Source organism: Perca fluviatilis, chromosome 13 (assembly GCF_010015445.1).
Source record: "Perca fluviatilis chromosome 13, GENO_Pfluv_1.0, whole genome shotgun sequence".
Classification (NCBI taxonomy): domain Eukaryota; kingdom Metazoa; phylum Chordata; class Actinopteri; order Perciformes; family Percidae; genus Perca; species Perca fluviatilis.
This window is the reverse complement of record NC_053124.1, coordinates 8,518,098-8,543,243: the sequence shown is the minus strand read 5'-3', so window position 1 is coordinate 8,543,243 and position 25,146 is coordinate 8,518,098. Positions and strand designations below refer to the sequence as shown.

The 25,146-nt window shown below is 41.1% G+C and overlaps 3 protein-coding genes across 4 annotated transcripts in view; all 3 read right to left on the bottom strand.

Moving 5' to 3' along the window:
• Positions 1-24,431, bottom strand: part of LOC120571463 (4-galactosyl-N-acetylglucosaminide 3-alpha-L-fucosyltransferase 9-like) — a 43,849-nt gene extending 19,418 nt beyond the window's left edge. The window contains exon 1 of the mRNA XM_039820407.1: positions 24,382-24,431. The gene's annotated coding sequence lies outside the window, so the exon portion shown is untranslated. The remainder of the gene's footprint in view (positions 1-24,381) is intronic.
• Positions 2,581-24,446, bottom strand: LOC120571462 (4-galactosyl-N-acetylglucosaminide 3-alpha-L-fucosyltransferase 9-like). Of its 2 annotated transcripts, none has more exons than XM_039820405.1 (2): positions 24,382-24,446; positions 2,581-3,941 (listed from the first exon to the last, which is right to left on the bottom strand). In XM_039820405.1, the coding sequence occupies exon 2, from the start codon at positions 3,939-3,941 to the stop codon at positions 2,859-2,861; it is 1,083 nt and encodes a 360-aa protein (XP_039676339.1). In that variant the 5' UTR covers positions 24,382-24,446; the 3' UTR covers positions 2,581-2,858. The 2 variants fall into 2 exon arrangements, with proteins under 2 accessions (XP_039676339.1, XP_039676338.1); XM_039820404.1 differs by lacking the exon at positions 24,382-24,446 and adding an exon at positions 15,484-15,616.
• LOC120571464 (4-galactosyl-N-acetylglucosaminide 3-alpha-L-fucosyltransferase 9-like) lies at positions 19,664-24,499 on the bottom strand. The gene is made up of 2 exons (XM_039820408.1): positions 24,382-24,499; positions 19,664-20,903 (listed from the first exon to the last, which is right to left on the bottom strand). The coding sequence occupies exon 2, from the start codon at positions 20,901-20,903 to the stop codon at positions 19,839-19,841; it is 1,065 nt and encodes a 354-aa protein (XP_039676342.1). The 5' UTR covers positions 24,382-24,499; the 3' UTR covers positions 19,664-19,838.
• Between the last annotated feature and the right edge of the window lie 647 nt (positions 24,500-25,146).

Below are 25,146 nucleotides of genomic sequence, written 5' to 3'. Positions count from 1 at the left end.
TCCTTAAAGAAACATGCAACACATTGTGTAAAACTTTCACATTTAATTTAAGGAACTTTAGATGTATTAGAAACCAGCTCCCCTTACATGCAGCAAAACTAGGGATGCACCAAATCCAGGATTCAGCCGAATATTGGGCTTGTTGACGTGGTTCGGTTTCTGCCGAACTTCAAAAATATTTTCTACCGAACCAAATCCTACGCTTGCAATACACGCGCTACGCTCATCGACGTAATGACGACGCCGTTGATTACGGGAAGGTGTTTACGTAGGTGGACCGTTCAATGCAGTAAGAAAGTGCTGTGAGAAAGTGAAAATGGAACTCCTGAGCAGAAAAAGTGTTGTTTGTTAGTACTTTCAGTCAAAAGAAGGCGATTCAAGTAGAGATACATGTTCAATTTGCAATGCCGATTTGTCTCGTGGTGGCAAGGACCCTAAACAATACACAACATCGCCGCTGTTAAAACATTTGCATATGAAACATCCAAAAGAATAAGAGTTGTGCACGAAGGAATCTACAGACAGCAGCCAAAATGCAGCAACTTCAGGTATGGCAAAGGTCAAGGCAAACAGTCACAGATAAATACACTGCTGTGGGCGTTGTTTACTTCATTAATGTGTTTACTAAGTTAATGGACTGAGGATGGAAGTAGGATTCGGTATTCGGTTTCAGTAGAATCTTAACCAGTGGATTCAGTATTCGGCCGAACCCAAAAAATCTGGATTCGGCGCATCCCTAAGCAAAACTTTAAATGCACTCAATGATTCTTTAACACATATACTGTATCACAAGTTGGTTTTCCATTATGTTCAGACAATGGGAGGACTATGACGGCCAACAGAGGTTTGGCAGATCTGTCTTCTCTGTTAGAGACCCAAGTATTGGAACTCAGTACCAAGCGAGATAAGAGAATGACACCGCTTCGAGTCCGGATCGGGCCGAATGTTTCTGTCCGAGGCCGGCCCGTGTCCGACAGAGCCGTGTCCGAACCCGGCCCGAGCCCGACAGGTATTAAGAAATTTGTGTCCGAGCCCGACACAGTTAAAATCTCATTTGTTTTTCCTCATACTAATGACACATGTAGGCTACGTTTGTGGAAAGCTTTTATTAAGCAACTGTAGGAAGGCATTCGGAAATGTCAACAGATGAACACATCAGCGCACACGGGGCAACAAGCGCACGTTAATCAGCTGTTAACATGTTCAATGGGTTAACCTTTCCTGATCGCTTCGTTTCCGACCGTGATCAGAAAACCAGGAGAGACTGGTTACCTCCAGGGCCGACGTTATAACATGAATAACCACTAACTCTGCTCCGGTTGCATGATCTACAACACGCATGCTTCCTCTTTCTCTAGGCTATCTCTCTTCTGCCCACTTACCTCACACACACACACACACACACACACACTGAGCTCTCTTAAAAGGAGCCGCAGCACCATTTTACAACAAATGCCTTATCGCGCTGATGTGACCGAGCCCGACCCGACCCCGACTATAATTTCTAAATATCTGTCCGAACCAGGCCCGGCCCGTCGACCAGTCAACCTCGGGTCGGGTATCCATGCCTTAGTGCAAATGTCTATTTATGTAAAGGAAATTATAATAGTTTGGGGGTTTGTACTGGCCAGTTTTGATTTTTGATTATTCCCCCTGTTAATTACGTCTATATGGACCCGTGTAATATAGTCCGGTTTCCTGGTGTTTGTAAGGACTCTGGCAGCAACACTCTGCATCAACTGCAGCTGCCCAAAAGAATCATGTACCATGCCAACCATTAACCAACACTGAGGCGTGTCGTGTCACAATGGACATACGACATGACAGATTAATCTAAGCAAACACGGATCTCTAACAAAAACATCCGTTTATACCTAACCGGTCCTACTGGATCATCTGAGCAACAAGTTGGCAACAAGTGACAGGAAGATGGAATAAAAAAACAAATAAAAAAACACTTCTAAACATTTGAGTTGGAGACGATTACATTGACAGATTAAGAAACTTAAAAGAATTCAAAAGAAGACTAAAATGAATACTTAAAAAAGGATTGATTATGAAAAGTGTTACATCCAAATGAACTATTGATCGACAAATCATGTCACCATTAACCCATAGCCCAAAAGCTTTCCTACTTATTTTCTACTAGATTACACCTAAAAACAGGTCTTCCTATGAGTTTTACATTTAAAAAAAATTTTTTTGCAAACACCAATTTCTGTTTTGTTGTTTGTTACCACAACAACCTGTTCATAAAACTCAACAGTAGGCTAAAGACATTTTTTTTTTTTTTTAAGAAATATTATTTGAATTCTTAGCAAGAATGAGATGAGAACATTGATGCTTTAGCGTCAAATTATCTCTCAACACATTGCTCTAGAAAAAAATGTGGCTGTCACTGTACAAAAAGCTGAGTTTGTTCTGAACATTTGGATATGAAACACATGGGGATCAGTTATATGCAAATACCTTAAAAAGGTAAATTTAAGAAGGTATGTGAAAATGCCCTTAGACCTCAAGGGGTTAAACAGAAGTGTAAAAACAGGTTTATGTGCTTGACTGCTTGGGTTACTATTTATAGCCAGGCCAGCTGTGTTTTTTTTTTTTTTTTACATTTCCAGTCTTTATGCTAAGCTATGCTAACCATCTACTGGCAATATAGAGAAAATAAACTCACAAAATGTACAAACCATTTCCCGGCTTATTTCAGCCAGTTTATCACAACCACTTTAAACTGAATACAGTGTTTAACATGTGCCAAATGATGGCAGAATATTCAAGTAGCTTGTGTTTAAATTTGTGCATTAATGTCCATGTGTGAGCCACTATGAAAAGGGGGGCCTTCTGGTTGACATTTCTCATGTCAAGTACCACTTATACAGGTCATGATCTACATGGTAATACACGTCTCTTGACATGTGGTCGCAGGCGAGGCAGATGGGCTGAATGAATTCGTTGTAGATTGACAGGAGGTGAGGGGTGGCCTCGTAGAACTTCCTCCACTCAAAGTAACGCGTGTACGCCGCGTCCGTCATGTCCAGCAGAAACTTAGCCAGCGACTTTGCGTCGGGGAAATCATTTATGTGAATGAAGGCGTCGGAGGGAAGGAACTCCTCGTAGTTTTCTCTCGGCGGACCCAAAACTACAGGAACCGTCCCCGCCACGAGGGGCCCGTTGACCTTCTCCGTGATGTAGTCTCTGTGGAGCGAGTTCTCAAATGAGAGGTAAAACTTACAGCTGGCAATGGTTGAGTAATACTCCTCATAACTCAAACGGTGCCCTGTATAGGCTGTACCAAAGAGTTCGATCTTAATGTGTTTGGACAGTTCCTTGTAATAGCTTTCTCTCACAGCTGTTCCCGTGGCTGGGTTTTTGTTACTGACAATCCAGCACACTAGTTTGTCTTTCTTGGGCAGAACAAAGTCCTCTTTCACGTCTGTCTTCCTGATTGTAAGCTCGTTTCTCGCCGTAATGTCAGCATCTCTTCTGTAGCTCAGTGTTAAGTTGAACAGGTTTTCCAGACCTGGTATCCTACCCGTGTTCGTTGGGGATTCCACATGGTACCAAATCCACTTCTGAAAAGCTGGACGTGGCTCCTGCGGCATGTTTTTCAGATCACCGCCTATGTTTTTATGGTAGAAAATGACTCCCTTTGCTTGGCTGTACAGCGTTCTGTCATCCGTCAGAACACAGCTATCAATGTTGAAGTAGGTTAAGCAAGCTTTGAAATCAAACTTCACACCGAGAGGCCAGAACCACAGCAGGACTATGGGCTTTTCATTTGGAACCACGTCTTCATAATCTTTCACATTGGTTAATGTAGATGGGCAAACAGGAGATGGAGGCTCAAAATACAGGAGGAATGCAAAAACACAGCAGACAAGGCCGAGAGCAGCTGTAGTTGCCAGGCACATGGTTTTCTTGGAAGCAGGCGCCATCATCTGTGGAACAGAAAGAGGAACTGATGTGATCGCTTTGAAAACTATATCAGGAGTTGCAGCAAATAAGAGTTAAACCATCAAAAAGATTTACAAAAGCATTGGAAAATGTTGGTTTCTTTGATAAAAAGTTAAAGCATCGAATCACCGCTTAAAGGGGTGATAGAATGCAAAACCGATTTTACCCTGTCATCGTTGAATAACGACAGTTCGGTGGGTAAATAGGACATACATAGAAGCTCAAAATCCCATTGACACCCCTTTACTATGAAAATCTCATATTTTGAAACTGCCGCTGAAAACGGGCGAATCTCAACAAAGCTAGTTGCTTGCGTAAGCATCTCAAAATCCGGAACCTTTGTCAAGGCCATGGGTGTATTAAGAGAACGGTCACGCCCCGACATTTACATAGGCTACACAACTGACCTGAGATCAGGTAGTCTTCTGAATCTAGGTCACGCAGATCTCTGCTATTCCATTACAAAATTCACTTCTGAAACTTTTTTGTGCGAGAAATCAACTATGTAAAGCTCAAATAAGGGCCGTTTTACGAAAATGGATGGCTAATTGCACATTTTGTCCGACTGTGGGTCGGAATAAAGTGGCCAGTGCTCCCTGTGTTGTTGCCTTGCCGCCCGGCCTGCCTTCCTTCACAGACCCCGGCCTGCTGTGAGCTCGATTGAGCTCCGTTACGGCTGGTGTAAAGAAATCTCTAAAAGACGTGATCGTTTGATTTCTGAGGAAGGAGAGAGGCTGGGTCGAATTGAAAGTTAAAGTGATGGTTCGGAGTAATTTCACCCTAGGGTCCTTTGCACCATGATCTCGAGCCAAACACCCCCCCAGAAGCTTTTTTCACCTGGGTCGAACATTGGGAGCGTTAGCGTAGCGTAGCGTAGCGTAGCGTTATCAGCCGAATAGCTTAGCGCAGAGGCTAATGGATCCGAAGTGTCTCTTAACATTACCCCACTAATAATGCCCGAAATGATACCTAACGTCTACAGTAGTACAAATAGGTTATGCACTCATAAAACGATTGATTGTAAAATTTGTAAACTACACCAGAAGTTTATGTAAATAACACTTGCCTGCTGGCTTCTGCTCTCTGCTGCTGCTGCTGTTACTACCGGGCAGTAAGAGTGCTTAGGGACATCTACAAATTACAACACCGAAAAGAGATGCAACAAAAATATTTATTAATTTAATGATTAAATAAGGTAATGTCTCCAAACTTACCTCAAGTATTTATTGTCTCCTGCTAGTTATACTACAGCACTTACTTTAAAAAATAAGTTACATTAAAAAATATTTTTGTTGCATCTCTTTTTGGTGTTGTAATTTGTAGAGGTCCCTAAGCACTCGTCTTACAGCAGCAACAACAACAGCAGAGAGCAGAAGCCAGCAGGCAAGTGTTATTTACATAACCTTCTGGTGTACTTACAAACTTTACAATCCATCGTTTTATGAGTGCATAACCTATATATACTAGTGTAGACCTTTGGTATCATTTCGGGACAGTAGTAAGGGTAAAAACTTCGGATCCATTAGCCTCTGCGCTAAGCTATTCAGCGGCTAACGCTACTCTACGCTAACTCTCCCAATGTTAGACCCAGGTGAAAAAAGCTTCTGGGGGGGTGTTTGGCTCGAGGTCATGGTGCAAAGGACCCTAGGGTGAAATTACTCCAAACCATCACTTTAAGCAAAAGGTTTAATTGAACAACACGGTGAAAACGACAGTCAAAACACAATCAAACATAAAACATAAGAGACTGCCAGCAGCAGACTGCAAACATGCTTCCCCTTGTGGGGACACAGATTGCAGCCATGCGACATGACAAACAATAGGCTACACTGTAAACAGCGGACTTCAACTGCTTCCCTTGCGGGGTCACAGATTGAAGTCCTGAGACATTCCCCGGATCACACATTTATTCCCTAAACGTGGGTGGTTCTTCAAATGAAATCTTCCCCTATTGGTCAGATGTCTCTCAAAAGAAAGGTGTACGTTCCCAATCAATCCAACTATATTAATACACATTCCTTTGTTCTAATCACGTCTAGCTCAACAGGGGAGTGGCTCCCCAAAAGCAGAAACAATAGTTACCTTTCCTGGGGGGACAATGAGTCTTCTTCATATGCTAAATGTCAGACATGACCTGATTAATTCTTTAGAAGCTAGGTTTTGGGTGAGGCAGTCAAATGCTGATTAGTGTGGTGTGATGCAATCGGTTGATTCAGTGCTTCCTCCAGCTACAGTATTCATTCAACTAAAAGTACATTTTTATCAGACATCACCAATGGTTTAACTTTTTACAACCTAACACTGGCAGCCCACAGCACTTCATACCCGCGCAGAGTTACCGGTAACACCGCTAATGGACCACTAAACACCGCTGCTCTGACAGAGCTTCAGGGCCTGCAGCTCCCCTCTTCCTGCTAGCTAAATGCCCGGTGAGTGTGAGGGAGAGCGCGGTCAGCGAGCTTGTTACACCAGCAATCTGTTACCACAGGTTCCAGTTAATCTTTTAATGTGTGTAATTATAATGTGTTGAGTTATTTAAACAAACGATTGGGGAAACAAACGATTGGGGAAATAAACGCCGCTTGTCCGTGAGTCTCATTGATAGAGCCTGCGGCTGGATGTAGCTCTATCAATGAGAGCTAGCTAGCTAGCCTCCTCTTAGAATTCCTCTGAAATTCACAAATATTCATTAACTTTAAATCGGACACAGTTGTTAGCTTTATAAGACATTTAGTTAGATGTTGTATACGTGGCGTGATGAAATTCAAACTGTAAATATACTCGAATTACGCCAAGAAGGAAGCTAACTATCCGTGTTTTGTTGCTAGGATTGAAGGGACAGTCACTGTTAACGAAACACCTAGCTAGTCTTCACAAATATTAACTTGAAATCTGACACCGTTGTTAGGTTTATAAGACATTTAGTTAGATGTTGTGTAAGTGGCGTGACGAAATTCAAACTGTAAATATACTCAAATTAAGGCGAAAAGGAAGCTAATTATCCGTGATTTGTAGCTAGGATTGAAGGGACACTTCGACACAACGAAACACTTTGTCTTCACAAATATTCATTAACTTGAAATCGGACACCATTGTTAGGTTTATAAGACATTTAGTTAGATGTGGCGTATAAGTGGCGTGACATGTGTGTAACATGTGGTAAGAGATTGCTGGTGTAACAAGCTCGCTGACCGCGCTCTCACTCTCACACAACGGGCCATTTAGCTAGCAGGAAGAGGGGAGTTGAAGGCCCTGGAGCTCTGTCAGGGCAGCAGCGTTTGGTAGTCCCTGCTGTGGGCTGCCAGCCGTGACGGAGCTCCAAGTACCTCATAGCAGGCCGTGGTCAGAAGAAGGCAGGCCGGGCGGCGAGGCAGGCCGGGCGGCGAGGCAGCACCGGCGGGCCGCGAGGCAGCACCAGCGGGCCGCGAGGCAGCACCAGCGGCTGAACTCCGACACACAGTCTTACCAAATTTGCAATTAGCCATCAATTTTCGTAAAACGGCCCATATTTGAGCTTTATATAGTTGATTTCTCGCTTAAAAAAGTCTCAGAAGTGAATTTAATAACGAAATAGCCAGACAAACAATGTATAACTTTGCAGTGTCTGAAATGTGAGGCCCGCTGCCGAGTCTCCCATGTGTTTCTATGTAGTTTGCTCAAACCAATCAGCTTGTAGCTCATTCTGAATATTCATTAGCATACCATATTTGGAAGAAAAGCTCTTGTTCCAAATAGAGCCATATTCACTTAGTAGTTAAGGGCCTAATAAAATAGCATTCGGGCAATTTTCAGCCCAACCAATGTTACATACCCCATTAGGAGACCTTAAGGAACAGTGTAAAATACCCTATATATTCATTCTATCACCCCTTTAAAATCCAGTCATGTGTGCCGATAAACGCTGGGAGGGAGCTATAGACTTAAGTGTTGAGAAAACCGATTTTACCACCCACCGTGTAAATCCATTTACTTTTTATTTTTGGCCACTTTGGATATTACGATATCCATAATCTAAGACGATAGCTAGTCTCATATTACGATATCAATATAATATCGACATATCGCCCAGCCCTACTTTGATTCACGCCTCGGACGGGTTCTTCTCCATAGCAACGCTGGTGAGGCGTATGCATGTTGTAGTTCTTAAGACCTGTCGGCCATGCCAAAATTACGGATAAAACAGGATTTCTCCCACACAAAGATGAAATCATTAAAACTGGTGTCCATAGAAAAATGCTACAGGTTTGTGTATTATAGACTTTAGAAAAAATATGGACGCAATCTCTGTGCAATTACAATAAACTATGATACTGAACTGACCCGCATGCACAAAAGACATCCCATGCAGCACACTGTTGTACAAGCCTCTGTACAGCAGAGGGGCAGGGAAGTTTAATTCTGTTTTTGAATGTGTTTGAATTTCCAATTCATTTTGCGATATAAAGGAACACGCCGACTTATTGGGACTTTAGCTTATTCACCGTATCCCCGAGTTAGACAAGTCAAAAACATACCCTTCTCTTCTCCGTGCGTGTTGTAACTCTGTCTGACGTGCCCCCCGCTAGTCTAGCTTAGCCCAGATCCTAGAGGTAACTGGCTCCATGTGGCCTACTGCTCCCAATAAGTGACAAAACAACATTTTCCTATTTACAATACAGTATACATACTGGGAACTATATTCTCAGAAGGCGAAGCACTGCTACTTCTGCTACTTGGGCTGAGTGATTTGCTCGCAGTACCTGAGAAGCCCCGTGGTGAGGAGCAGAGAGTAACAACGTGTTTTTCAGGTGTTGCGCTAATCACTCCGCCCAAGTAGCAGTGCTTTGCCTTCTGAGAATATAGTTCCCAGTTTGTATACGGTTAGAAGTTGGCTGTGTCTCATGTGACCTTGTTATTTGTACACCCTGTGACTATACAAATCACAACATGTAAATAGGAAAATGTTGGCATTATTTTGTCACTTTTTGGGAGCAGTAAGCTAGATGGAGCCGGTTACCTCCAGGATCTGTGCTAAGCAAGGCTAGCGGTGATAACGTACGCGTACGAATAAGCGTGTAACATCGAAGTTTTATTAAAAAAAAGTTTTTTTATTTATCTAACTCTGGGGGATACGGTGAATAAGACAAAGTCCCAAACAGTCGGCGTGTTCCTTTAAAAAAGAATGCGATCAGCTTATTGTTAAGACCGTGATTAATCACATGTGAATATGTAGGGCCCGAGCGCCGACAGCGGCAAAGGCCCTATTGAAACTGAAGGAATTATTCTTTCTTTCTTTTTCCCGTCAAATGAATTGCCTTTTTGAGGGGCTAAACATATTCACAAACTCACCAAATTTGGCAGTCGCATCAAGTGAAAATGTACGTATTTTACCCGGGAATAGGAGCACAAAAATGGCTCGCTAGCGCCCCCTAGAAAGTTAAATAAATTGAGCCCCTGCAGTGCGTTTAACGTAGACTCGCGAAACTTGGTACACATATGTAATATGTCATGATGTACATAAAACGTCATTGGAGCCATACCCTAAACCCAACAGGAAGTCCGCCATTTTGATTTCAAAGTTCGAAATTAGTGCGATTTTGGCCATTTCCACATGTTGTACTTTAACAAACTCCTCCTAGAGATTTCATCCATCAACTTCAACTTTGGTCTGTCATCTTAAGATTAGATGGTTGTTCAGGAAAACTTTTCGTATAGGGCGTGGGTCGCGGGCGGCGTATTTTGTACCGCCACCAACAACAGGAAGTGGGTGTAACTCGAGTGTACATTGTCCAACTGGCTCAAAACTATTCAGGATTTAAAAGAGTCAAACCCTGAGGACAAATAAAGGCTGATATTTACTTAAAGTCATAGCGCCCCCTAGTGGTAACAGGAAGTAGGCCTAAAAGTCAAGGTGCTATACTTTATTGCCCCCTTTCATAAATGGTGAACCGTTTAAGGTAAGGCAAGGCAAGGCAGCTTTATTTATATAGCACATTTCAGCAACAGGGCAATTCAAAGTGCTTTACATAAAACATGAAAGAGCAGTCAGAAAACAATTAAAAATATTACAGTGCAGTATAACAATTTAAAGAACTGAGAGAAACATGAGCAGTTAGACAACAATTAAAAACAATTTAAAAACATTAAAAGACAAGAGCAGTTAAAACAGTTAAACAGTTTTCTGGAAATTTGTTCCAGATATGTGGAGCATAAAAACTGAACACTGCTCCCCCCTGTTTAGTTCTGACTCTGGGGACAACAAGTAGACCGGTCCCAGACGACCTGAGAGGTTTGGGTGGCTCATAGCGTAGTAGCAGATCATTAATGTATTTTGTCGCCTAAACCGTTTAGTGATTTATAAACCAGGAAAAGTATTTTGAAATCAATTCTTTGCGGCACTGGAAGCCAATGTAGATGTCATGGGGCGGAAGTGGATGTTTTTATTTGAGCATGCTTTTATTGGATTTGCTGTGGTTTTATTTCCTGTGTTTTTATCTTTTATTGCATGCTTTTATTTTGAAATGTGAGTGTTTTTAATGTCGGTCACTTCCGCCAGTGAACATTTTAGCAGGCCTAATCAGACTAAATCACTCGCACCTGGGAGCCAGAGAAGATTGACTGGTTTTCAAATAAAAGGGCAGGACAGCAACAGGAGACAGAGGCACATGGGAGAAGGAGAAGACCAGAAGCAGATAGGAAAAGAGTCATGGAGGAGCGCACACCAAGGAAGACGCTGAAAGCACGACAGAGCGTACGGAACAGGCTGAGAAGCAGCCAGGAGATCGGACGAATAGACACGGAAAAAGAACCTAGAGCCCTGAAGCTACAACGAAGAAAACCCCGACCACTAGCGGCAAAAGTGGGAGAGCGTAAAACCTCTCCCTCCTGCGTAAGTCCCTTTTCGAGACCGGTGTTGGTGGTGGTAAATGGTATGAAGTGGTAGCAGTTGCTAAGGACGTGTTACTGCCGGAGTTTTCTGTTGCAGGTTATGCACAAGGAATGTGACACATGGAAAGGAGGCTGATTCCTGGCAGAACCCTGTGGACATTTTAAAGTCAAGACTCCTTTTCTGTTTGGACCGTTTTAGCTTGATTTTTAGTTAGTTGTTTTTAGTTTTTAAATCTTTTTTTAACTAATTTTTATTGTTTTTAAAATAAATGTGTTACTCCTCACTTGTTTTTACTCATTGTTTTAAATACACTGTTTTACTGCTCTCCCCTGGCAAAAAGAACCTGTTTTTAATGGTTTTAAAATTAATTAATTAGTAATTACTGTAGTTTTAAAGAGGTCCTAGGCCTCAGTCCCAAAAACCTAGGTGGCGTTGTTGGCTTTTTTTTGTTTTTTAGTATTTGATATTTTTAATTTGCACCATACCCCCACCCCTTATGACATAGAGACTTCAGAACTGGAGTGATGTGATCCACTCTCTTGGTTTTAGTGAGGACTCGGGCAGCAGTGTTCTGAATCAGCTGCAGCTGTCTGTGTTTTTTTTTTTTTTTATATGGAGAACTGTAAAGACACCGTTGCGGTAGTCAAGTCTACTGAAGATAGAAGCATGGAGAAGTTTTTCCAAATCCTCTTGAGACCTAAGTCCTTTAACCCTTGATATATTTTGAAGGTGATAATCGGCTGAATTTGTAATTGTCTTAATGTGGCTTTTAAAATTCAGGTCTGGATCCATGACTACACCAACATTTCTTGATTTGTCTGTTTTTAACATTGTCGTCTGAAGCTGAGCGCTGACTTTTAATCGTTCCTCTTTAGCTCCAAAAACAACCAACTCAGTTTTTTTTCTTCATTTAATTTAAGAAAGTTCTGGCACATCCAGTCAATTTGTTCAATTCACATATTCAGTTGTTGTATTGGGCTATAGTTCCCTGGCGATAAGGTCATGTAAATTTGTGTATCATCTGTGTAACTATGGTAACTTATTGTTTTCCATAATCTGAGCCAGTGGAAGCATGTAGATGTTGAACAGAAGAGGCCCCAGAACTGAGCCTTGGGGAACTCCGCACATCACATTTGTATGCTCATTTGTATAATTACCTATAGACACAAAGTAGTCCCTATTCTGTAAATAGGATTCAATCCACTTTAGTACTGGGCCAGAAAGACCAACCCAGTTTACCAATCGGTCAAGTAATATGTCATGGTAGGCCTTATCAAATGCAGCACTGAGATAAAGTTATACTAAGACTGTAGTTTTGCCACTATCTGTGTTTAAGTGGATGTCATTAAAGACTTTAACAAGAGCTGTCTCAGTGCTGTGATGTGGTCGAAATCCTGACTGAAATGCATCAAAACTGTTGTTTAGTGATAAGAAAAGATTGAGTTGTTGAAAAAACACTTCTTCTATGATTTTACTTAAAAATGGAAGGTTTGATATCGGCCTATAGTTGCTCATTAGTGACGTTTCTAGATTGTTATTTTTTTTTTTTTTTTTTAAAGTGGCTTGATGACTGCAGTTTTTGGGGCCTGGGGGAAAATACCTGAGAGCAGAGATGTGTTTACAATCTGTAGTAGATCAGAAGCCAAACAATTCAAAACATTTTTGAAAACACCCGTTGGTAGAATATCAAGGCAACAGGAGGAGGTATTCAGATGCTGTATAATGTCCTCCAGGTTTTTATGGTTGATCGTATGAAATTGTGTCATGTTGGAATTTGTTTTGTGTGAACACTGTGACAACACATATCCTGTACTTGATATGGAGGCACGGACTGTCTAATTTTCTGAATTTTGTCTGTGAAGGAGGCAAATTCATTGCAAGCCTTGGTAGACAATAGTTCAGATGCTACTGGTACTGGAGGGTTTGTTAATCTATCGACAGTAGCAAACAAAGCATGTGAATTATTGTTTCTGGCAATAATGTCGGAGAAAAAGGACCACCTTGCATTCCTTAGTTCCAAATTATAAATGCGAAGTCTCTCTTTATAGGTGTTGTATTGGACCTGGAGATTAGTTTTTTGCCAAATGCGTTCAGCTTTTCGACACTCTTTTTCCTGTTCTCACCACTATAACATTTCTCCATGGAGATCTTTTCTTACCAGAGACAGCTTTGATTTTAGTGGGAGCAATAGCATCAATAACATTTGTAATTTTACAGTTGAAATTATCTACAAGCTCAGTGAGGGCGGGTGTAGAGGAGAAAAGCTGAATGAATGATTCACTGGTGTTTTCAGTGATATACCGTTTTCTAATTAACTTTGTTTGGACACTTTTGGGCACCGAGATTGTGCCGTTAAGGAAAACACAGGAATGATCAGAGAGAGCTACATCAGTCACCACAACTTTGGAAATGTTTAGACCCTTGGAGATCAAGTCCAGTGTGTGCCCCTTATTGTGCGTGGGCTGTGTCACATGCTGAGTTAGTCCATAGTTATCAAAAACACAACACCGTTCTTTCGTCCCTCGGTCCTGGGGGTTGTCAACATGAATGTTAAAATCACCAGCAATAATTATACGGTCTGAGTTAATATAGATTATAGACAACAGTTCATTAAAGTCGTCAAAGAAGTTTGCACAGTATTTAGGTGGCCTGTAGATATTTAGAAGTAGCTTGAGGTGAGGATCTTAGCAGAAGAGCCACATATTCAAAAGAAGCAAAGTTTCCATAAGATATTTGAGTACATTGGAATGAGTCATTAAACAAAATGGCGACTCCACTTCCTTTCTTATTCTCTCTGTGCTCACTCATAAAACTGAAGTTAAGGGGAGCTGACTCTAAGAACGCAGCACTGTTATTATGGTCTAACCAGGTTTCAGTTAAAAACATAAAATCAAGATTGTGCTTAATAATAAAATCATTGATTAAAAATGATTTACCTGCCAAAGACCTGACATTTAGTAAGGCTAGTGCTAAAATAATTTTTTGGGACAGGTTGTTGCGGACGAGGAATGGATGCTAAATTTGTAAAGTTTGCAGTTAAGTGCTTAATCGCCCATCTTTTTCTATTACCTATCACAACATAAATTGTGGAAGAATCTAATACGCAGGGCCCAGGCTTGTCTTGGAAAGAGTCATGAGTGCTACTAGGCATGCAGTCTGGACTACAACTCTGGAGGTAGAGTCTTATGTGAGGTATCAATGAACTCAGCAAAGACTTCTTTTTTTAATTGAGGTTAAGGTTTGGCCTACCCCCTATACTTTGCCCACGCCCCCTTTCACAGCTAATGAACCGTATGACGTAGAGTCTTGTGTGAGGTATCGTTGAACTCAGCGGGGTGTTACCTTTTCATTGTTCACGATTTGCGGTGTCTGAGTGCTGTGCAAATGCATGGTCGCAAGGAGTGGCGTACGCCAGTAACCCCGACGCACGCCGAGGCGCAAGGGTCCATCCATCGCTGCTCGCAGTTTTAATTAGTTGTGTTTGGTGTAAAAATTGGTTTAACATTTTTTATTTCCCTTTTTAATTCTATATTTATTAAGATAAATGCAGAAATAATATTACATGTGACAGATTAACAGAAATGTCCTGCTTTCAGTGGATTATTCATTTATTTTGTATTACTTGATTTAACATGATGGTAGAAGGTGCAATATGTTGATGCTGCTATTGAACTGAGGCATATCAGACATTTCAGTTCACAGGAAAATACTGATATTTTTTGATTGGAAATGTTTTTTATTATTATATCTTTAGCTTTTGTGATAAATGTTCTGTGTTTGACTGTTCAATGTTCTATGCTTTTTAAAAGAAACACTTTTTGCTGGTAATTCATATCTATGTTCTCATCCTTGCATAAGAATATAGAATAGAATATATCGATGGTGTTTCAGGTTATAATGCTCCATGACAAAAAGTAAATTGCAAATTCGCAAATCGAATGGAAATTGCAACATTTTTCCCCAAATCGTTTAGCCGTACTGCACAGTAGTCCTGCATTCAATTATTTACTTCAAGTAAAAAGAGAGGCATTATATCAGCACAATGTACTTACATTTACGCTCTGTTGAAGGAGGAGCTTTCAACTCTAACTTAATGCTGGATAGTTTCATGAATAATAATGCAACCAGTTTTAATTGTTATATTTTATGAGTAAAATCTGAATTAGAAAACATAACCAGTAACATTTCTCTGTCAGGTAAATGCATTGGTGGAATGCAACTAAGTACATTTACTCCAGTACTGTCGTTAAGTACAAATGTTGAGGTACTTGTACTTGACTTGAGTCTTTTCTTTTCATGCCACTTTCTACTTTCTCATTTCAGAGAGAAATATTGTACATTTTACGCCACTCTGCATTAGAGTACTTTCACTTTTAATACTTTAAGTACATTTTCCTGACGATACTTACATACTTTTACTGAGGTAACATTTTCAATGCAAGACTTCTACTTGTAACAGAGTATGTTTTACAATGTGGTTAGTAGGCCTACTGTTACTTAAGGATCTCAATACTTCTTCCACCACTGGGTAAATGTAGGCCTATAGAAGTACACAGTAAGTCAGTAGTATACAGTTCCTGGTCTCAACAGATAGATATCCAACATATATTCCTATTCAATTGAGATTATTATCACTGAATAAAGAATTGCTTCCTCACCTTTCCACAGATATCAGGATATCTCTTTCTGGTAGATCCGTAGACCAGCTGTGGCAGGCTTTTGACACTTAAACACACGAATCCTGAGAAAAGATAGATCCCTGAACCCAACTGGAGAAACCAGCAAGGCTGACACAACACCTGCAGTAGCTAGGTGCAGGGGTGGGCGGGCTCAGCCACTCTTTCTGTCCTGCCCACGCATTTGTTCAGGCACAAAGACACAGAGCTTTGAAACACATCCAGCCCTCGCTCTGTATGGAATGCAGTTTTGGAATGCTGTTTTGTTCAATATTCAGTAAATGAATCAACAGGCCTACATAACTGAATAATTATGTCTGTGAAATACATCTTGAACTAAACAAATGAGGTAATAAATATAGGCTATAACTTATTTCATAGGTCACAACTCTATCTCACAGCCTCAGACTAAATGTAAATACACTGAACAACATTATAAACGCAACACTTTAGTTTGTGCCCCCATTTTCCATGAGTTGGACTCAAAGGTTGAAGAGTTTTTCTACGTACACAAAAGGCTTATTTCTTTCAAATATGGTTCACAAATCTATCTATAGCTATGTTAGTGAACACTTCTCCTTTGCCAAGATAATCCATCCACCTCACAGGTGTGATTAGACAGCATCTTTTTATGTATTGATAATTGTATCTGTTGTATTTGTACTTTATTCTATTCTTAGACTATTTTTCTACTATGTTTTATCATCTATGCACATTGTAAAGCACTTTGTGACACTGTCTGTGAAAAGCGCTGTATAAGTAAATTTTACTTACTTACAGCATGATTATTGCACAGGTGTTCCTTAGGCTGGCCACAATAAAAGACCACTCTGAAATTTGCAGTTTAATCGCACAGCACAATGCCACAGATGTCGCAAGTTTTGAGGGAGTGTGAAATTGGCATGCTGACTGCAGGAATGTCCACCAGAGCTGTTGCCCGTGAATTGAATGTTCATTTCTCTACCATAAGCCATCTCCAAAGGCGTTTCAGAGAATTTGGCAGTACATCCAACCGGCATCACAACCGCAGACCACGTGTAACCACACCAGCCCAGGACCTCGACATCCAGCATCTTCACTTCCAAGATCTTCTGAGACCAGCCACCCAGACAGCTGCTGCAACAATTGGTTTGCATAACCAAAGAATTTCTGCACAAAGTGTCAGAAACCATTTTAGGGAAGCTCATCTGCATGCCTGTCGTCCTCATCGGGGTCTTGACCTGACTGCAGTTTGTCGTCGTAACCGACTCGAGTGGGCAAATGTTCATATTCAATGACGTCAGGCACTTTGGAGAGGTGTTCTCTTCACGGATGAATCCCGGTTTTCACTGTACAGGGCAGATGGCAGACAGCCTGTTTGGCGTTGTGTGGGTCAGCGGTTTGCTGATGTCAACGTTGTGGCTCGAGTGGCCCATGGTAGCGGTGGAGTTATGGTATGGGCAGGCGTATGTTGTGGACAACGAACACAGGTGCATTATATTGATGGCATTTTGAATGCACAGAGATACCGTGACGAGATCCTGAGGCCCATTGTAGTGCCATTCGTCCAAGACCATCACCTCCCGTTGCAGCATGATAATGCACGGCCTCATGTTGCAAGGATCTGTACACAATTCCTGGAAGATTATAACATCCCAGTTCTTGCATGGGCCAGCATACTCACCAGACATGTAACCGATTGAGCATGTTTGGGATGCTCTGGATCGGCGTATATGACAGCGTGTTCCAGGTCCTGCCAATATCCAGCAACATCACACAGCCATCGAAGAGGAGTGGACCAACATTCCACAGGCCATAATCAACAACCTGATCAACTCTATGCGAAGGAGATGTGTTGCACTGTGTGAGGCAAATGGTGGTCACACCAGATACTGACTGGGTTTCAGACCCCCCCGGACTCCCCCCAATACAGTAAAACTGCACATTTTAGAGTGGCCTTTTATTGCGGCCAGTCTAAGGCCCACCCGTGCAATAATCATGCTGTCTAATCAGCATCTTGATATTTAACACCTGTGAGGTGGATGGATTTTCTCAGCAAAGGAGAAGTGCTCACTAACACAGATTTAGACTTTTTGGACTCAGGCTCAGAGACAATCACACAGACACAGATGAACATTTAAGGTGTTTATTTACACAACCGGAATAAAGCGGAGGGGAATAGTTCAGGGTTGAGTAGCTTAAGACGGGGACGGGAGCTGCAGGTAGCGGACAGCAGTGTGGCCTGACTGAGACTCGACGGAGATGGCGGTCCCCTCCCGACTCACCCAGGCGATCCGATGTGAAGGTGAAGAGAGCTGAGTGGCGAGGCAAGCCGTGACGAGAGCCAAGTGGCGTGGTGAGCAGGTAGCAGGTGAGCAGGTCACAGCGGGGGAGCGGCAGGAAGGCAGCAGTACAGAACGGGATCTGGTCAGAGGAGATACAGGTTAACTGAGGCAACAACAGAAAGCTAGAATGCAGCGAGACTAGGAGCGGAATCACTATTAGGTTTGCAGAGCCAAGTTACCACTGGTAATGTAGAAACGAACTGGCGCTGAAGAGGTGAACAGCCCGGGTTGATAACTGCTGGTTAATTAGTGGGATGTGCTGCAGTTGGCTGGAACAGAGCAGGAGAGAGTGGCCACGCCCCTTGACCTAGATCCTCTGAGAGAAACTCGCCACAGCAGGTGGAGACAGAGCAGGCTAAAAGCCATGCCAGAGCCTGTCTATGGAGAGCCTGTTCACTCCATATCTCACTCCCTATTAAGCCCCATTGTACCAACCCGGAATTTTCCCGAGAGTGGAAGTTCTCCCCTTATTAGACATTCTCTGGCCATGCTAAGATTAATCCTGGAGTCTCAAGTGTTAAATCAGCTGCCGCTCTGATCCAAAATAAACGTGTTTAACAGTTATTCCGTTGTCTTCTGAATGTGTTCTGCTTTATTTTTATTAACAGGCATTACTTGTCACTATTGCTGTGCCAAGTTTGATTTAAATCCTACTATTGCAGATGTTTAGATGGTAAGAAATGGTTGCACTGGCACCGGAGATAAAGTGGGACAATGCGGAGGAAAGTTTTTCCTCCGCTGCTCTCCCCATGAAATTTGCCCCGTGCAACGTTAAAACAAGCTACAGTAGTACCCTGGCATCGTCAGCATATCACTATCTGACTATAGTAAATATATGTTCCTTTTTTGGGTCCAAAAAGCTTTTCACTACTTTTGTTCCACTCTTAACATAGGCACCTACAGATTTTTACTCGCAAAAATCTTAATTTTACCATTGCCAAACATATGTAATTATTTGATCCAATCTGCTGTATCATATCACAGTGAGGTCAATTGTACTTTAAAAGTCTGAAAGACAGAAAATAGGATATGTTTTGACTTTCCATGTCACTTTTATTAATTCAAACAAGTGCAAAACACGAAATGTTAAATCGGCTCAGGGTTTTTTATTACATAATGTGGATGTTATTACATAATGAAGTAAAATTTTATTACAGTTTGACTTTTTATTGCATAATGCGTTGCAACACAGCTTTAGCGCCAAATTATCTCTTAAACGTGCCGTAGGTAGGATTGTGAAGATCCAGGACTTAGCCAAACAATTGGAACATCGACAACTTGTCAGCCCCTTCCCCCTTTCTGCTAAAGCCCAAAACGGTCTCCTAAGCCCCTCCCCCCACAAGGGAGAATTAATGCGTGTGCATGAGCAGTGATTGACACGCAGTTAGAAACCCCCCCGGCCCTGATTGAAATGTATTACATATTGCGATCAGGGTTTTTATTACATAATGCAGGTGTTATTACATATTGAAGTGGAATTTTATTACATTTTGATGTTTTATTGCATAATGCGTTGCAACACAGCTTGAGCGCCAAATTATCTCTTAACACATTGCTCTAGAAAAAATGTGTCTGTCACTTTGTTCTGAACATTTTGATATGAAACACATGGGGATCAGTTATATGCAAATACCTTAAAAAGGTAAATTTAAGAAGGTATGTGAAAATGCCCTTAGACCTCAGGGGTTTAAACAGAAGTGTAAAAACAAGGTTATCTGCTTGACTGCTTGGGTTACTATTTATAGCCAGGCCAGCTGTTTTTTTCCCTGTTTCCAGTCTTTATGCTAAGCTATGCTAACCATCTGCTGGCGATAGAGAGAAAATAAACTCACAAAATGTACAAACCATTTCCCGGCTTATTTCAGCCAGTTTATAACAACCACTTCAAACAGAATACAGTGTTTAACATGTGCCAAATGATGGCAGAATATTCAAGTAGCTTGTGTTTAAATCTGTGCATTAATGTCCATGTGTGAGCCACTATGGAAAGGGAGGCCTTCTGGTTGACGTTTCTCATGTCAAGTACCACTTATACAGGTCATGATCTACATGGTAATACACGTCTCTTGACATGTGGTCGCAGGCGAGGCAGATGGGCTGAATGAATTCGTTGTAGATTGACAGGAGGTGAGGGGTGGCCTCGTAGAACTTCCTCCACTCAAAGTAACGCATGTACGCCGCGTCCGTCATGTCCAGCAGAAACTTAGCCAGCGACTTTGCGTCGGGGAAATCATTTATGTGAATGAAGGCGTCGGCGGGAAGGAACTCCTCGTAGTTTTCTCTCGGCGGACCCAAAACTACAGGAACCGTCCCCGCCACGAGGGGCCCGTTGACCTTCTCCGTGATGTAGTCTCTGTGGAGCGAGTTCTCAAATGAGAGGTAAAACTTACAGCTGGCAATGGTTGCGTAATACTCCTCATAACTCAAACGGTGCCCTGTATAGGCTGTACCAAAGAGTTCGACCTTAATGTGTTTGGACAGTTCCTTGTAATAGCTTTCTCTCACAGCTGTTCCTGTGGCTGGGTTGTTGTTACTGACAATCCAGCACACTAGTTTGTCTTTTTTGGGCAGAACAAAGTCCTCTTTCACATCTGTCTTCCTGATTGTAAGCTCGTTCCTCGCCGTAATGTCAGCATCTCTTCTGTAGCTCAGTGTTAAGTTGAACAGGTTTTCCAGACCTGGTATCCTACCCGTGTTCGTTGGGGATTCCACATGGTACCAAATCCACTTCTGAAAAGCTGGACGTGGCTCCTGCGGCATGTTTTTCAGATCACCGGCTATGTTTCTGTGGAAGAAAATGACTCCCTTTGCTTGGCTGTACAGCGTTCTGTCATCCGTCAGAACACAGCTATCAATGTTGAAGTGGGTTAAGCAACCTTTTAAATCAAACTTCACACCGAGAGGCCAGAACCACAGCAGGACTATGGGCTTTTCATAATCTTTCACACTGGTTAATGTAGATGGGCAAACAGGAGATGGAGGCTCAAAATACAGGAGGAATGCATAAATGGAGCAGACAAGGCCGAGAGCAGCTGTAGTTGCCAGGCACATGGTTTTCTTGGAAGCAGGCGCCATCATCTGTGGAACAGAAAGAGGAACTGATGTGATCGCTTTGAAAACTATATCAGGAGTTGCAGCAAATAAGAGTTAAACCATCAAAAAGATTTACAACAGCATTGGAAAATGTTGATTTCTTTAATAAAAAAGTTGAAGCATCGAATCACCGCTTAAAATCCTGTCACATGTGCCACTAACGCTGAGAGGGAGCTATAGACTAAAGTGTTGAGAAAACCGATTTTAACACCTACCGTGTAAATCAGTTCACTTTTTATTTTCGACCACTTTGATTCAGAGCAGGGCGATATTCTTGACCCAACACCTCGATGTCTGCGGCGATATTGTAGGGGTGACTGTTGCCGCTTTCACTAAATATTTACACAATGAGATTTGAGATGAATAACCACCAATAATGGGGATATAATGACTAAGTGGGTAAGAGAAAATAATAGAACAGTTAGAACGGCCTGGTAAGTTCAGAAAATGACATCACTTTACTGTAATGTAATGCAGCCTGTCAAAGCAGGGAAAAGACAACGATAGGTAGTCTCACATGATATCATGATTGATATCATGATATTGATATCATGATATTGATATCATGATATCATGATATCAATCATGCCCTACCTTGATTCACGCCTCTGACTGGCTTCTTCTCCATAGCAACACCGGTGAGGCCTATGCGTGTTGTAGTTAAGACCCGTCGGCCATGCCACAATGACGGATAAAACAGGACTTCTTCCACACAAAGATGAACTCATTTAAACTGGTGTCCATAGAAAAATGCTACAGATTTGCGTATTATAGACTGTAAAAAGTCTCCGTGCAATTACAATAAACTATGATACTGAACTGACCCGAATGCACAAAAGACATCCCATGCAGCACACTGTTGTACAAGCCTCTGTACAGCAGAGGGGTGGGGACGTTTTATTCTGGAGTTAAACTATTAAGTATTAATAGTAAAAGAAATTATACTGCACAGTAGGGCCGAATGATTAATCATTTTCAAATTCGTTTCACGATTTAAAGGAACGCGCCAACTTATTGGGAGTTTAGCTTATTCACCGTAACCCCCAGAGTTAGATAAGTCCATACATACCCTTCTCTTCTCCGTGCGTGTTGTAACTCTGTCTGACGCGCCCCCCGCTAGCCTAGCTTAGCCCAGATCCTAGAGGTAACTGGCTCCATCTGGCCTACTGCTCCCAATAAGTGACAAAATAATGCCAACATTTTCCCATTTACAATACCGTATACATACTGGGAACTATATTCTCAGAAGGCGAAGCACTGCTACTTCTGCTACTTGGGCTGAGTGATTTGCTCGCAGTACCTGAGAAGCCCCGTGGTGAGGAGCAGAGAGTAACAACGGTGTTTTTCAGGTGTTGCGCTAATCACTCCGCCCAAGTAGCAGTGCTTCGCCTTCTGAGAATATAGTTCCCAGTTTGTATACGGTTGGAAGTTGGCTGTGTCTCATGTGACCTTGTTATTTGTACACCCTGTGACTATACAAATCACAACATGTAAATGTGAAAATGTTGGCATTATTTTGTCACTTATTGGGAGCAGTAGGCTAGATGGAGCCGGTTACCTCCAGGATCTGTGCTAAGCTAGGCTAGCGGTGGGTGCTAGCTATGCTTTTTAAAAGAAAAACACTTATTGCTGGCAATTCATATCTATGTTCTCATCCTTGCATAAGAATATAGAATAGAATGGAATATATCGATGCTGTTTCAGTTTATAATGCTCCATGACATGTTTATCTGTTAAACAGTGAATATTGAACTTTAGCTATACTTTATATAAAAAGGTAAATTGCAAATTCACAAATCTAATTGAAATTGCATTAGATTTTTTTCCCCAAAACCGTTTAGTTATTTGCTTATTTAAAAGGGACAATGCACATCAATTGACATTTTTTATTTACACTCAAAATGTAAATGTGCCAGCAAAAAAGCTAATTTTCATACATAGTCCCTTCTGCACAGTAGTCCTGCATTCAATTGTTTACTTCAAGTAAGTAAATAAGAGAGGCATTATATCAGCACAATGTACTGACAGTGGCAAGAAAGAGTCTGTGCACCTTTTGGAATTTCATGGTTTGTCTGATATTCATCTAAGTCAAGGGTATTGACAAATATAATGTGTCTAAAATAATAACACAATTTTTTTTTTTATCTTTAATGTCTTTATTGAGAACAACAAACAATCTAACACTTTTTGCTGGCAATTAATATCTATGTTCTCATCCTTGCATAAGAATATAGAATAGAATATATCAATGGTGTTTCAGGTTATAATGCTCCATGACAAAAAAGTAAATTGCAAATTCACAAATCCAATGGAAATTGCAAAATTATTCCCCAAATCGTTTAGCCGTAATGCAATTTTTTACTTCAAGTAAAAAGAGAGGTATTATATCAGCACAATGTACTTACATTTACGCTCTGTTGAAGGAGGAGCTTTCAACTCTAACTTAATGCTGGATAGTTTCATGAATAATAATGCAACAGGTTTTAATTGTTATATTTTATGAGTAAAATCTGAATTAGAAAACATAACCAGTAACATTTCTCTGTCAGGTAAATGCATTGGTGGAATGTAACTAAGTACATTTACTCCAGTACTGTCGTTGAGTACAAATGTTGAGGTACTTGTACTTGACTTGAGTCTTTTCTTTTTATGCCAATTTCTCCTTCTAATCCGCTACATTTCAGAGAGAAATATTGTACGTTTTACTCCACTACATTCATCTGAAAGCTTTAGTTACTAGTTACATTACAAGTTAATATTTTTGCACACTACAAGTCCAGCTGAAATGATTAGACGATTAAACACTTGGTTGGTTGACAGAACTGTTTGGATCATTTCCAGTTTCTAAAATGGGAGGATTTTTCTGCATTAGAATACTTTCACTTTTAATACTTTAAGTACATTTTCCTGACGATACATACTTTTTCTTAAGTAACATTATATTTTATGAGTAAAATCTGAATTAGAAAACATAACCAGTAACATTTCTCTGTCAGGTAAATGCATTGGTGGAATGCAACTAAGTACATTTACTCCAGTACTCTCGTTAAGTACAAATGTTGAGGTACTTGTACTTGACTTAAGTCTTTTCTTTTCATGTCACTTTCTACTTTCTCATTTCAGAGAGAAATATTGTACATTTTACGCCACTCTGCATTAGAGTACTTTCACTTTTATTACTTTAAGTACATTTTCCTGACGATACTTACATACTTTTAGTGAGGTAACATTTTCAATGCAGGACTTCTACTTGTAACAGAGTATGTTTTACAATGTGGTTAGTAGGCCTACTGTTACTTAAGTAAAGGATCTGAATATTTCTACCACTACTGGGTAAATGTAGGCCTATAGAAGTACACAGTAAGTCAGTAATATACAGTTCCTGGTCTCAACAGATAGACATCCAACATATATTCCTATTCAATTAAGATTATTACCACTGAATAAAGAATTGCTTCCTCACCTTTCCACAGAGTATCAGGATGTCTCTTTCTGGTAGATCCGTAGACCAGCTGTGGCAGGCTTTTGACACTTAAACACACAAATCCTGAGAAAAGATAGATCCCTGAACCCAACTGGAGAAACCAGCAAGGCCGAAACAACACCTGCAGTAGACAGGTGCAGGGGTGGGCGGGCTCAGCCACTCTTTCTGTCCTGCCCACGCATTTGTTCAGGCACAAAGACGCAGAGCTTTGAAACACACCCGGCCTTCGCTCTGTATGGAATGCAGTTTTGGAATGCTGTTTTATTCAATATTCAGTAAATGAATCAACAGGCATACATAAATGAATAATTATGTCTGTGAAAAACATCTTGAACTAAACAAATGAGGTAATAAATATAGGCTATACAGGTGTGGCATATCATTTTTTTTTACTTATTGATAATTGTATCTGTTGTATTTGTACTTTATTCTATTCTTAGACAATTTTTCTACTATGTTTTATTGTCTATGCACATTGTAAAGCACTTTGTGGCCCTGTCTGTGAAAAGCGCTGTATAAATAAATTTTACTTACTTACTTACAGCATGATTATTGCACAGGTGTGCCTTAGGCTGGCCACACTAAAAGGCCACTCTAAAATGTGCAGTTTAATCACACAGCACAATGCCACAGATGTCGCAAGTTTTGAGGGAGTGTGAAATTGGCATGCTGACTGCAAGAATGTCCACCAGAGCTGTTGTCCGTGAACTGAATGTTCATTTCTCTACCATAAGCAATCTCCAA